Below are 14,171 nucleotides of genomic sequence, written 5' to 3'. Positions count from 1 at the left end.
GATTTTCTGGATAAGTGGCACAATCTGGTTGATTAAAAATTCCGTTGATTAATAATTAAAAGTTATGTTCGTCGACAAGATTGATGGTAGACCTTATAAGGAAAAAGTTGGTCAAATAAACATCTTGACTTTGACCGTTCAAATTGACATTTTGATCATTTTCCCTTTAGAATGAACAAGGTGTAACCCGTCATAACCCTCCACCCAACCAATCATCTGTTTACAACTCACCTCCCCGCTCTAAACCCGTCACAACCTGCATGTATCGACATCGACGTTCCCGAACATACCCACCACCCGCATTGTTTACCGGTCAAACACACACAATCCTCACCTCCATTCTTCGGCGAGTCATAACCGCAAACCCTATCAACGACACCAGCAATAGTGTTACTACACGGTGACTATTACAATACCCGAGGGTGTCCCATCCACCCTTATGTTATTTTGAGTGAAGCAGTGGACGTTAAAGTATGAACTATTAAGTACCCGTTAAATAATGCATCTAAAAAACAATATTTCAGTCAACAAAATAGTAACTTTAACCCGTTAAACAATGGACATTTCCGTCATTTTCCCTCTATAATAATAATAGTAATAATACTTATATATCCTTTTAAGTGAAACATTAGTCATCAAACTATGAACTACCAAAAACCCTTTTCATCTCATCACTTTGCCAACTTATTACAAAAATGTTTAAAATCAAAATCATTAAACCCATGCAAACAAATCCATGCTTTAATCCTAACATCAAACACCAACATGAATTCATACTCTCTACATTCAAAGCTAGTAGCTGTCTACTCAACCTGCAATTGCTTCAATTCCGCATACCAAATGTTTCAAACCACCCAAAATCTAAACATATTCGCATACAATTGGATCATATTCTCATTAACATTCAACGGCAGGTTCAAAGAAGCAATAAAGTTCTTTAATTTACTTCAAACATCACAAACCCTAGTGCCCAATTGTTATACTTTTTCGTTTTTATTGAAGTGTTGTGTGGGTTTGAGGGATTTGGGTAAGGGTAAAGAGGTCCATTGTATGGTTAATAAGTTTGGGTTAGGGTTTGATTTGGTAACAGTTAATGGGTTGATTGATATGTATTGTAAATGTGGGTGTTTGGGTTATGCACGCCAGGTGTTTGATAAAATGCCTGACCCGGATGTCGTGTCGTGGACGAATATGATTTCGGAGTATTCGAATTCGGGAAGGGTTCAGGATTCGAGGTTTTTGTTTGAGAGGATGAAGGCGGACGGATTGGAACCGAATGAGTTTACGTGGAATGCGTTGATAACCGGGTATGCTAGAGTTGGTGATTGTGACGGTGCGAGTGATTTGTTTGGTAAGATGAGTAGAACCGGGTTGATCCCGGATGTGGTTACGTGGAATGCGATGATTTCCGGGTTTGTTCAAAGTCAACGACTGACCGAAGCGGTTGAGTTGTTTAGAGACATGTTGGCAGCCCGAGTGAAGCCCAACCCGATCACCATCACGGGTTTGCTCCCTGCGTTTGGGTCAACGGGCTCGGTTAACAACGGGAAAGAAATTCACGGGCTTGTTTATCGAACACACATGTATGCTAACGTTTTTGTAGCGAGTGCGCTTATTGATATGTATTCGAAATGTGGGTACGTTAGACACGCGAGAACAGTTTTTGACGTTATGCCGGTTAAGAACATTGCTTCATGGAATGCTATGATTGGATGTTACGGGAAACACGGGATGGTTGATTCGGCTATAGAGTTGTTGGATAAAATGGAAGTCGAAAACGTGGAGACGAATCAAGTCACGTTGACTTGTGTTCTTGCTTCTTGTAGTCATGGTGGGTTGGTCAACAAAGGGTTGACTTTGTTCAAGTCAATGAGGGAAAGTCAACGGGTCGAGATACGGCCCGAGCATTACGCGTGTGTGATTGACATTCTTTGTCGGGGCGGTGAAGTTGAGGAAGCGTATGATTTGGTTCGAGAGTTGGGTACGGGAGTGAGTGATTCGATGATTGGTGCGTTTTTGAACGGGTGTGTGGTTTATGACCGGCCCGATTTGGCGAAAAGGGTTGGTGAAGTTGTGATGAATATGGAGGTTAAAAGACCAGGTGGGTTTGTTACTTTGAGTAATGTTTATGCTGGTGAAGGTGAGTGGGCTAAAGTTGAAGAGTTGAGAGATGTGATGAAGTTGCAAGGGGTTCAAAAGCAGCCTGGGTTTAGTTCTGTGTACAATAATATATAGGTTTTGTGTTAATGTGTTTTTGAGTTTTTGGATTTGTGATTTTGTTGTTTTAGATTAATTTTTGTAGTCTTATTGTTTGCTCTTTTTATAGACAAGATCAATGAGTTTGGTTACTAAAGGCTATGCTCCTTTGAATCATGATATGAATTTTAGGTTAACATGGTTGGGTAATTTTAGGTTAACATGATTTGAGTTATAATTGAGTTTGAGAATTTTAATGCTAGAACTGAAACCCGAACGCAATCTCTCGTAGGCTCGGATTATTCGGGTTGGGTTTTTTTGGGTTTCAAGTATTTGACATACAAAACTAAATAAATAATGTCGGTGGCAACAATGTCGGTGGTAACAACGCCGGTGGCAACAATGCTGGAGGCAACAATCCTCCTGTTGGTATTCATGTCTGGCTTGTGCGTTTTCGAAAGCAAAAGCCAAAATCCTTTAGTACTGCTAGTTCTCCAGTAGAAGCTGAAAACTGGATCGCGCACATCGAGAAACTGTTTGAAGTGCTGGGTGTTGAAGATGTGTTTAAGGTTCGATTAGCTACTTACAAGCTCGAAGATGACGCTCACAGATGGTGGAAGACACTGAAAGCTGCCCGTGGTGGAGACAATTATGCTGCTACACTTCCTTGGAATGAATTCCGTACTTTGTTTTACCAACAGTATTTCACTGATGCTGATCGCAGTGAATATTTGAGAGAATATTCTTCAATTATTCAGGCTAATGATGAGCCCATCGTTGAGTTTAAAAATCGTTTCAGTCGATTGGTTAGTTTTCTTGGCCCAACTGTAGGCACGCAAGAACAACAGACCAACCATTTCAAGTGGGCCATTTGTGACCGAGATAGGAAGTTTATCTTGAACCTCCGTTTTAATGACATAAATGAGATAGTTGATGCGGTTAAGAACCTTGATAATGATAAGAAACACCGCCAGAAATCTTTTGATGAAAGTCGTAAGCGGCCAAGAGAAAATAATCAGGGTCAATCTTCTTCTCAGGTTGGAACCGAACAGTCCCTTGTACCCCGAGACCGTAGACAGCGTACTGATAGGAATTTCAACAATCAGCCACGAAATGGGGGAAATCAAAATCAGAATCATAGGCCCGCACAGAATAATATGCAACAACATCATAACCCCACCAGAGCTCAACCACTTAATCAACAAAACCGAAATACTCTTCTGTGTGGCACGTGTGGGAAACGTCATGGAGGTGCTTGTCGTCGAGCTGAAGGTCGTTGTTTTAGATGCGGAGATGCAGGACACATGATCAGAGACTGCCCTCAGCGGGACCCTAGGGCTAATACTAGGGAAGATGCTAGATCTGCTGCAGGAGGACGAGTTTTTACACTTACAGCTAATGATGCAGCTAATGCCCCAGGTATGGTTTCCGGTAATTTACAAATTGGTGATCGTGATACGTATGTTTTATTTGATACTGGTGCGACACATTCTGTGGTATCACTCTTATTTGCTAAATATTTAATGACTATGCCTACTGCCTTAGAGTACCCTTTAGTGATATCTACTCCTCTGAGAGACACCACTGTTATCTCTCACGTTTATAATGAGTGTCCAATCCGAATCAATTCAGTTATCCGTGCCGCAGACTTGTATCCTATGCATATGAGCGACTTTGATGTTATTCTGGGTATGGACTGGTTATCGCAACATAATGTTACGATCGAATGTCAGACTCGTCGTGTTTTATTTGGAAATCCTCAGTGTCCCGAAATTATCTATCAGGGGACCCAGCCTCGAAAATCTTTAAAAATTATTTCTGCACTTAAGGCTCATAAGTTTCTATCGCACGGTTGTGCGGGATTTCTTGCTTTGGTTAAAGCTACATCTTCTAATGAACCCAAAATCTCCGATTATCCGACTGTTTGTGATTTTCCGGACGTTTTTCCTAAAGAATTGCCTGGACTTCCACCTGATCGCGAGGTAGAGTTTACTATTGATCTTGTCCCTGGTACCGAGCCGATTTCTAAGGCACCCTATCGTATGGCACCTTTGGAGCTTAAGGAGCTCAAAGAGCAGCTACAAGAATTATTGGAACTGGGTTTTATTAGACCGAGTGTCTCTCCTTGGGGCGCACCGGTCTTATTCGTGAAGAAGAAGGATGGTTCATTAAGACTCTGTATTGACTATCGGGAGTTGAATAAAATCACCATTCGAAATCGTTATCCCTTGCCTCGTATCGATGATCTATTCGACCAGCTTCAAGGCGCCAAATGTTTTTCTAAGATTGATTTGAGATCTGGTTACCATCAGCTTAAGATCAAAGATTCAGATGTTTCTAAGTCAGCCTTTCGTACTCGTTATGGCCATTATGAATTCTTGGTGATGCCGTTTGGGTTAACCAATGCCCCCGCCGTTTTCATGGACTTGATGAACCGAGTTTTTCGAGAATTTCTTGATAAGTTCGTGATAGTCTTCATCGACGATATTCTAATTTATTCTAAAAGTAAAGCGGAACATGAGGATCATCTTCGTATCGTACTCGAGATTTTACGTAAAAAGAAGCTTTATGCAAAATTCTCAAAATGCGAGTTCTGGCTAAGCAAGGTAGCGTTTTTGGGTCACATTGTGTCGGCCGAAGGCATTACAATGGACCCGGCTAAAATCGAGGCAGTCACTAATTGGCCTAGACCTACCTCAGTCTCAGAAGTCCGTAGTTTTCTCGGCCTTGCCGGTTATTATCGCCGATTTGTTGAAGGTTTTTCCGCCATCGCCCTACCCCTCACGCAACTGTTAAGGAAAGGGGTTAAGTTCTCCTGGAATGATGATCGAGAGAAAAGTTTTGAAGAACTAAAGAAGCGATTGGTTTCTAATCCGATTCTTACACTTCCTTCAGGCACGGGTGGATACCAAATTTATAGTGATGCTTCTAAGAAAGGTCTCTGCTGCGTTTTAATGCAGCATGGTAAAGTCATTGCATACGCCTCACGACAGTTGAAACCTTACGAGGTTAACTATCCGACGCATGACCTCGAACTCGCTGCAGTTATTTTCGCGTTGAAAATCTGGCGTCATTATCTTTATGGAGAGACTTGCGATATTTTCACTGATCATAAGAGCTTGAAATATATCTTCACTCAGAAGGAACTGAACATGAGGCAGAGACGTTGGCTAGAACTTCTAAAAGATTACGACGCTATCATACAGTATCATCCGGGGAAGGCAAACGTTGTAGCCGATGCTCTTAGTCGGAAGAGTTCCGGAACGATAAATTCTTTTCAGCTGCAACCTCATATCCTCAATGATCTGGATAGATTGGGTATTGGTCTCCATTTTGGTGATACCAATGGATATCTAGCCAGATTTCAGATTGAGCCTGATCTAATTTCTCGAATCAAGAGTGCGCAATATGAAGACGGAGAAATTTGGGCAATTATACAGAATTTGGAGGTTGGTAAACAGTCAGAATTCAGAGAAGACGAGCATGGCGTAGTTTGGTGTGGGAAACGGTTATGTGTTCCTAGCGATTCCACCCTACGGGAGTCGTGGTTAGCCGAGGCTTACAGTTCACCGTTCTCAATCCACCCCGGATCCACAAAGATGTATCGGGATCTTCGTCAACATTTTTGGTGGAGCGGTTAAAACTGAGCATCAAAGAGCTGGGGGTTTACTTCAGACATTTGACATTCCGGTATGGAAGTGGGATGATATCTCAATGGATTTTATTATCGGACTACCTAAAACGTTCAAAAGAAATGATGCTATTTGGGTTGTAGTCGATCGTTTGTCAAAATCGGCTCACTTTCTTCAGATTCAAAAAGGATTCTCAGTCAGTAAGTTATCCGATATTTTTACTCGAGAGATTGTGAGACTCCATGGCACCCCCGTCTCTATTGTTTGTGATCGAGACCCACGTTTCACTTCGCGTTTTTGGAAGGGGTTGCAGGCCGCATGGGGTACTAGATTGAGATTCAGTACCGCGTTTCATCCTCAGACTGACGGTCAGTCAGAACGTACCATTCAGACACTCGAAGATATGCTTCGAGCATGTGCTTTAGAGTGGAGTGGAAACTGAGACGAGTATTTGAGTCTGGTTGAGTTTGCCTACAATAATAGTTGGCAAGCTAGCATCGGTATGGCGCCATTCGAGCTTTTATATGGTCGTAAGTATAGAGCCCCTAATTGTTGGGATGAGGTTGGTGAGAAAATTATTGAATGGCCCGAGTTGGTACAGATTACAAATGAGAAAGTTACCATTGCTCGTGAGAAGCTAAAAGAGGCTCAGAGTCGACAGAAGAGCTATGGAATTTAATGTCGGTGATCGGGTATTCTTGCGAGTTTCACCTTGTGGAGGCGTTCAACGTTTTGGAATCAAGGTAAAACTTAGCCCAAGATTCATCGGACCGTTTAAAATTCTTGAAAGAGTTGGCAAAGTCTCTTATTGTTTGGCTTTACCACCTCAGTTATCTCATGTGCATAGGGTCTTTCACGTATCTCTTCTTAGGGGGTATAATCATCACCCGTTACATGTTGTTACCTATCCGCTCCATCAGATTCGCGAGGATTTATCTGTTGAAGAAGAACCGGAAGCTATTCTTGATCGTCAAGAACGCATTATGCGCAAGAAAACTATTCCGTTCGTTAAGATTCTTTGGAAGAACCATTCTGAACGAGAAGCTACATGGGAAATGGAGGATACAATTCGTTCCCAATTTCCGTATTTATTTCCGTTTTAGCACTTGGTGATTTCAGTTTGGATGGTTTTGATTTCATATGAATTCTGTTTTATATGTCCTAATATTTGTTTCCAAGACTTCGCAATTGTCATGTTTGAATTTATGAACGTTTAAGTTTGTTTCGTTTCCGTTATATCCGAAAGTATGTGTCCCTGTCTTACAATTTCGTGGACGAAATTTTTTTTAAGGGAGTATAATTATAATAACCCGAACTTTAGTATTATATAGCAATATTAATAATAATAAATTTGGATATAATAAAATAGTAAATGTCGAATAATCGAGTCACTTATCAGAAGAAGTGTTGTTCCGTAAAATCGATAAAACATAAATGGCGGATATATAATCATCAAACATTTCAGATATAAATATCACTTTTACTAACTTGTTATAGTGGATTTGTGTTTCGTGAGATTAATATCTAATATTTCAAAGTTAATAAATATTTAAACTAAAATGAAAATATCATCTCATGAGAACCGATCTTGATCTGTTGGTTCAATAATATATTTGGATCAAAGTTTCAAAATTTCCACCCTTATCCGCTACCAACTAACCATCGAAATTCAAAAGAATCTGGATAAAAAAAGATATGCATCCAGCTTATATATATATATATATATATATATATATATATATATATATATATATATATATATATATATATATCAACCCACGAACCCACCGAAAATTCTATACTTAGGAGATACCATCATAATCCGCCACCTCTACCGCCGCCTTCTGTCGCCTTTCGAACGCCAATCACATCCATCGCCGCAACCACCGGTCACAACCTCTATAGCCGTCGCGTACCGTCGCTGTTTCCCACTATCCGACGTCTTGTTTCGCCTGTTCAGTCACCGTTACACACCCGTGTTCTCTCACCGTTCTCGCCCGATTATACGTTCAGTTTTGTTCGGCTTGTGAGGTAAAAGTTCTGATCATTCGCTTTTGATTTGTATATGCTCTTAACATATTCTAATATGGTACGGGTTTGTTGATTGTTCCGGCGATGAAAAGTTTTATAATTATAATATGCATTTGAAATTATGAGGTTTTCAAAAGAATAATATTTAAACAAAAGAAGTCTCCCGTCGGTTCGTTTTGTTCTGTTCGTTAACACTTGAAATTGGGTTTGAGTTTCTTGAAGAAACTTTTAAAGCTTTACGTTTGGTGCTACCTCCAAAATTAAAATGAAGAAGATGTATATAGAGTAATATTATTATTATACTTGATTGGCTAAACCCACCAGGTAGCCTTCTATTTTATAATTAATCAAACCAAATATGTAAAGTTGAGATCACCATATAACATGGATAAATGTATTATGTAAAAACTATTGATCCCATGAAAAACTTGGTGTCGGTTAACGAACAGTGCAATAAATTACAATAATGAGATTTCAACAACTTGATAAAAATCGTGAATTCTAAAAGCGTCCGTCGTCGGAAAAATCCGTAAGTTAGCAAATCACCAACATGATAAATTAACTTATGTAAATTAATCTTACAAGAAACTAAACCATAGGTTCTCATACAATTGGCGGACAACATTGACTTTACTTTGGTTTTCGCTTTTGATTAAGGTACGGATTCTGTTTCTTGTTACTTCATAGTACGGTTTCTGGTTTCTTTCACTCATAGTATTAATTATATTCGGTTACTTCGTAGTACGGTTTCTGGTTTCTTTCACTCATAGTATAAATTATATTCCGTTACTTCACAGTACGGTTTCTGTTTTCGTTTACTTATAATATTAATATTAATTCTGATCCGTTACTTTATAGTGCGGATTTTCGTTACGCGCCAGTTATATTTTGAGTTCAGTTATGTTATATAATATATTTTTGTAGCATTCAATAAATTATTTATTTTGTACTCTTGATTGCATGTTCTGGTTTCAATATATTTAGTTATATGATTTTAGTTTTTGTACTCTGTTACCCGAGCAATTTCTGACTTGTCGTTGGGGCGTCAACGGCATGGCACTTGTCGTGACAGTGCGTAATTAAAGTTTACGGCGTCTCTAACTAGTACTTGCATAGTATTAGGGCCACTTACGGGCATATGGATCGATCCTAGTTCTGTTCTGACTCCTGACTTCTGTTTGCGATGGAACAATGTGTGCATGCCACCCACACCGTCTCCTTGGTGCATGGACTAGCTAGCTGTGTACCCCTCTGTTTAGGCTCTGGGTGCTTCCGTATTACACGACCTATTTATTTTAACATCATCGTCGTGTATTTTAGTAATTATATTTTGTTTCGCTATATTTCTGGTCCGTTTTGATATGTGTATACGCATTTGGTTAAATTTGAGTATATTCAGATTACGTCCCGATCGTGTATCGGATTATGTTTCGCATCTAATTATAGTTCGGTCTAAAACGTGGTTTTATATCCGCAATAGTTTCAGTTTTATTTCAGTATGTGTTTTGTCTTATGTATGCCTTTACCTGTACTATTGTTCTCTCCGTTACTGGGCAATTTTTGGCTCAGCCGTATTTTCTTGTTTGTGTCTGTCTTATTTGCTAACAGGTAATTCGGGAAATCGGGGAGATCAGTGATGAGAGTAAAATGAAGCTCAAGAATAAGGACTTGATTTAATTTTCTTTAAGCATTTAATAAATTTGACTTAGAATTTCTTTCAGTGTTTTTAACTCTTTTGGTTGTCATGGGATTCTTTTCATTTCATTTAAATGGTTTTTGTTTGGTCTATGATATCTGTAATAGTGACACGTCAGCCTGCTCCGGGTTGGGGTGTTACAGGTTCGGTTAGGTTAGGTTCAGTTAACCGCAGGTACGGTAACCGATAATTGATTTTCGGTATGGTTTAGTCAGTTTTTGGTTCGGTTCGGTTGTTAGCTTCAATCAAATTAACCAATTGGTTTTCGGTTCGGTTAATAACCAAAATCAAATTTGGGCTAAAATTTTTACTGAAAAAGACCTTAAAAGGAATAATGGATGCATAAATACATGAAATGAATGTATAGTTACATGAAATGGAGATAAATATATATGCATGAAATGGGGTATAAAAGCTAGAATAAATGAAAATATGAATGGTTCGGTTCAGTTTATTTCGGTTTACCGCAAGTACAAAAAGTAACCGATGATTGTTTTTCGGTTAATTCCGGCTGTTTTCGGTTCGGTCTTTGATTATCGAAACCAATACCGAACCGTCGAAAGATAAAACCAAACCAAACAGAGCCGTGAATAACAGTTTGGTTTCTGTTAAGTTTCAGGGTTTGGACGAAATGTAAGATCGAAATTAGCACACTTAATTTCATTTAAGTGTGATATATATAATAAAAATGTTCATTTAAGTGTGACATATATAAAGAAATGTATAAGATACTATATATATAGCGTATGGTAATCTAAAGATCCGGTCCGGTTTTATACGTGTTGAAAATTTTGAGACTGACCAACAGAAAATTAAGAAAAAAAAAAACTCGACAGTGAAACCAAATTGATGACCGGTTTGTGCAGTTTCACAGTTACAAACCGAACGGTGAACACATCTAGATTATTCTGCTGTTGTTGAGAGTGATTTTCGTAAATGCTCATTTGTTGGTAAAGGTCATAGTTGATGATTAGTGATATGCTCCTAAAAATTTGGTCAACATAGCCATTTTCTATAGAAATATTTTCGTAACTCCAAAATGCAGTTATCAAATTCTGTTTTACACTAATATACAAATTTAACCCTTTTTCATGTGTATCTTAATGTGTATTTACACCATTTGTCAAAGCTGGAAAATGAAGAGTACAAGCTAGCCAATATGCTGAATATTAACCACTATAAGATAAATACTTTATAAGATGTAAATCACTGTGTATTTAATCTTGCTATGCTAATCACAATGCAGGAGCTTTGCTTCAGTTGGCTTTTATTTGGAATTTGGAAGATTCACATGGTATAATATTATCTACTTTATCAGATTTGGCATGCAGGTGTTTTTAATTTTATTAATTTTATTTGTAGGCTCTGCGTTTCCTTCTTTTAGAAGAACACTTGTGGGTCGCAATGTTGGTGGCAATCAGTTGCCTGCAGGTCGGTATGTACATTTTATTTTTTCGCAACAATATAATTCATGAATCATTTGATATTTTAGAATTTTGTAGTTAGCTTAAGCACAGTCAATAATTTCTTAGTTGGATTCTCGAGACAATTAAGAATCATAAAAATCTGTTCTTTGTGTATGTTTAATAAAAAAAATTATAAGCAAAAAAGAAAAGCGTGATGCAGTTATTCTGTTTCTAACTTTGCCTTTTATTCTCTTATGGTTTCAGTCGTATCTAGTTGGGGGAATGACAAAGAGGCTGCAATTTTACGCATCGGATATGTATGTTTTTCATCTAAATCCATTTTTGCTAGTTTTATTTTTGCAACCTTATATCAAGCACAACTTTTAACTTATTTGGAATTTCGGATGCTAAATTAAAATCGTTGAGAACCACATGAAAGAAATATACCTTCATATCTATGCAAAGTACTGTAGATAAAGAAGTTTAGTGGTTTACATATACAGTTGAATAGATGACCGTTCATATGAAAATAATCCATAGCTCAGAAGGATGAAAAGAAACAACAAACACACACACACACACACATTATCACATATTACTTTATATTCATGTTTTTTATTTTCATTCTGTATTTTGCAGGTTAAACCTGAAGTAATTAGCTGGTCCCCACGAATTGTTTTGTTCCATAACTTTTTAAGCGCAGAGGTACACAAATAATGTTTTTACAATATTATGTTTTTCTTGGTTAACCAATATTATGCTTCATGTTGAACAGAGTTTTTCTAGTCTACATCAACTTTACTCTTTAACCTTTGTTATGTTGTTATAGGAATGTGATTATTTAAGAGAAATAGCCAAGCCTCGCCTTCAGGTCTCAACCGTTGTGGATGCAAAAACCGGGAAGGTACGTTAAAAGTATATATAGAACGTGAATGTTTTTGATTTAAAGTTTTTGTAAAACAGGAGTTTTCTAATTCAAGAATCTTTTTTTGTCATCAATAGGGAATCAAGAGTAACGTTCGAACAAGCTCAGGCATGTTTTTAAACCATGAAGAGCGAAAGTATCCAATGATACATGTGAGTATGCTTTCCTTGTATAATGCACACACACATTTATCATTTGACCTGTACAGTTAAATATTATATTCTTTTTATTTGCAAAATCAGGCAATTGAAAAACGAATCTCTACGTTTTCTCAAATTCCAATTGAAAACGGAGAGCTGATTCAAGTGTTGAGGTGAGTGTTTTACTTGATGCGTTTAATCGGCATTAATTTACAGGAATACTAATACATTTTCAGCATAAAACTAACATCTACAGAAGCACAGGTATGAACCAAATCAGTTTTACAGACCCCATCATGACTACTTTTCTGACACGGTAAACAAATTTATATATCCATCTTTAAATCTACATAATTTGCTCTTTAATCATTTAAACCTGAATATAATAGTATTTTATTGTAGTTTAACTTGAAGCGCGGTGGACAAAGAGTAGCTACAATGTTGATGTATTTGACTGATAATGTCGAAGGCGGAGAAACTTTTTTTCCTATGGTAAGAGTTGCATGCTCACCTTTTCAATCTGATGTGAATATTATATTATTTTCTTGTAGTTTAATTTGTATAAAATATCAGGCTGGTTCAGGTGAATGCAGTTGTGGTGGCAAAATGGTGAAGGGACTTTGTGTTAAACCGAATAAAGGAGATGCTGTGCTTTTCTGGAGCATGGTTTGTTAATTGCTTATTTATTTTTTCATAATACTAAAATATTATTGACTAAGGGTGTAAACGAGCCGAGCCCAGCTGAGCCAAGCTCAATTAGGCTCGAGCTCGTCTTGTGAGTTTTTTTTAAGCTCAGGCCTGATTCGTTTATTATTGGTTAATTAAATTATATACGTTTTGAATTATCTTTATATATTTGAGAAAAAAACCTTAAGCGAGCCTGAACTTGGCTCGAGCTCGTGCAGTATCTTAAACGAGCCAAAGCTCGGGTGTTCAGTGTGTAATTAATACATAGAAGCAATAAAGAGCCAAAGCTTGAGATCGGGCTCGATAACTAAACTAGCTTTATTTGAGGCTCGGGGTCGGCTCTCTTCGAGCTTTTTATCGATCCAAGCTCGAGTAGCTTGCGACCAGCTTGACTCATTTGCACCCCTAACAATAATGTTGAATAATGTATTGTTTTGTGGTTTTGTAAAAGCCTAAAGATTTGTGAAACAATGCAGGGGCTTGATGGGCAATCGGACCCGGACAGCATTCATGGAGGTTGTGAGGTTCTCTCCGGAGAGAAATGGTCTGCGACAAAATGGATGAGACAGAGAGCTACTTCCTGAAGATTATTATTATCAGTATGCCAAGTTTATCTGTGATATTTACAAATATAGTGTCTAGTTTTTTTTGTTTTTTGTTTTTTGTTTTTATAATTTATGAAAGCCAATACAAACAAGTAAATTGAGACACTGTCAAATTTTAGCCTCGAATTTGGACACTTTATGTCATGCAAAACTCGTATAATAGACGTCAAATTTTGTTTTAGCATGGTTGCTTGAAGGACTTGGCGAACTAGTTTATGTGACGATATTATTCATCGGGTTAGTGGCGTTGATATGGGTTTAGGATGTGGTTGATAGCATGTAATATCATTTAAAGAAGGGAAGACAAATAGGGACGGCTTACCTGTTGTGTCTTTTTATGGCGGTTGGTTTTGGCGATGGGCGAAGGCGTTGATGATGGTTAGGGGGGCAATGGGTAGGCGGTGAACTGGTGACGCCAGACACCAGCTGTTGACAAATATTAACAACTGATGGCTCTAATCCATTTGAAGTTTGAACACATTTTAAATAAGCTATTCTTATGTTAGTGAAACCAAAACAAAAAATGAAACATTTAATAAAAGAATTGTTACATAGTGATAGCCATGCTGGAAAACTAATGCTTGTGGAGTTTTTTTACCAATATGGGTGGGATGGAAAAAATATTTACTAAAATGGGTGATTTGAAAAGAATTTATGAAAAAGAGTATTTTTCATTTATTTCTTTATTTAACTAATCTACTATAACTGGTTTCTTTCTTTTTTATTTCTTTTTTATTTAATCAACCAATTTTTTTAGCAATCTTTTCATTATATAGAAACATAGATATTACATCAACATAGCAGGTAGGTGGGCAACAAGCTGCGCCGCCACCCCTTTCTGAATTGCAAACCC

General features: G+C 37.8%; 2 protein-coding genes across 2 annotated transcripts; both read left to right on the top strand.

Annotated features, from left to right (window-relative positions):
• The first annotated feature begins 609 nt into the window (after window positions 1–609).
• On the top strand, window positions 610–2,292 carry LOC143582919 (putative pentatricopeptide repeat-containing protein At3g49142). Its single transcript, XM_077065380.1, has one exon. It carries the CDS (start codon window positions 643–645, stop codon window positions 2,233–2,235), a length of 1,593 nt encoding a protein of 530 aa, XP_076921495.1. The 5' UTR covers window positions 610–642; the 3' UTR covers window positions 2,236–2,292.
• A 4,038-nt stretch (window positions 2,293–6,330) lies between these two features.
• On the top strand, window positions 6,331–13,610 carry LOC143582913 (prolyl 4-hydroxylase 1-like). The gene is made up of 12 exons (XM_077065376.1): window positions 6,331–6,481; window positions 10,802–10,849; window positions 10,918–10,986; window positions 11,226–11,278; window positions 11,601–11,666; window positions 11,791–11,865; window positions 11,964–12,038; window positions 12,129–12,199; window positions 12,291–12,342; window positions 12,429–12,518; window positions 12,600–12,692; window positions 13,190–13,610. The coding sequence occupies exons 1-12, from the start codon at window positions 6,331–6,333 to the stop codon at window positions 13,295–13,297; spliced, it is 951 nt and encodes a 316-aa protein (XP_076921491.1). The 3' UTR covers window positions 13,298–13,610.
• The last annotated feature ends 561 nt before the right edge of the window (window positions 13,611–14,171 follow it).

Source organism: Bidens hawaiensis, unplaced genomic scaffold, assembly GCF_021521415.1.
Source record: "Bidens hawaiensis isolate Kalapana, Puna unplaced genomic scaffold, B.hawaiensis_p1.1 tig00032064_1, whole genome shotgun sequence".
Lineage (NCBI taxonomy): Eukaryota > Viridiplantae > Streptophyta > Magnoliopsida > Asterales > Asteraceae > Bidens > Bidens hawaiensis.
The sequence above is the reverse complement of the archived record's forward strand: the minus strand, read 5'-3'. Positions and strand labels throughout refer to the sequence as shown.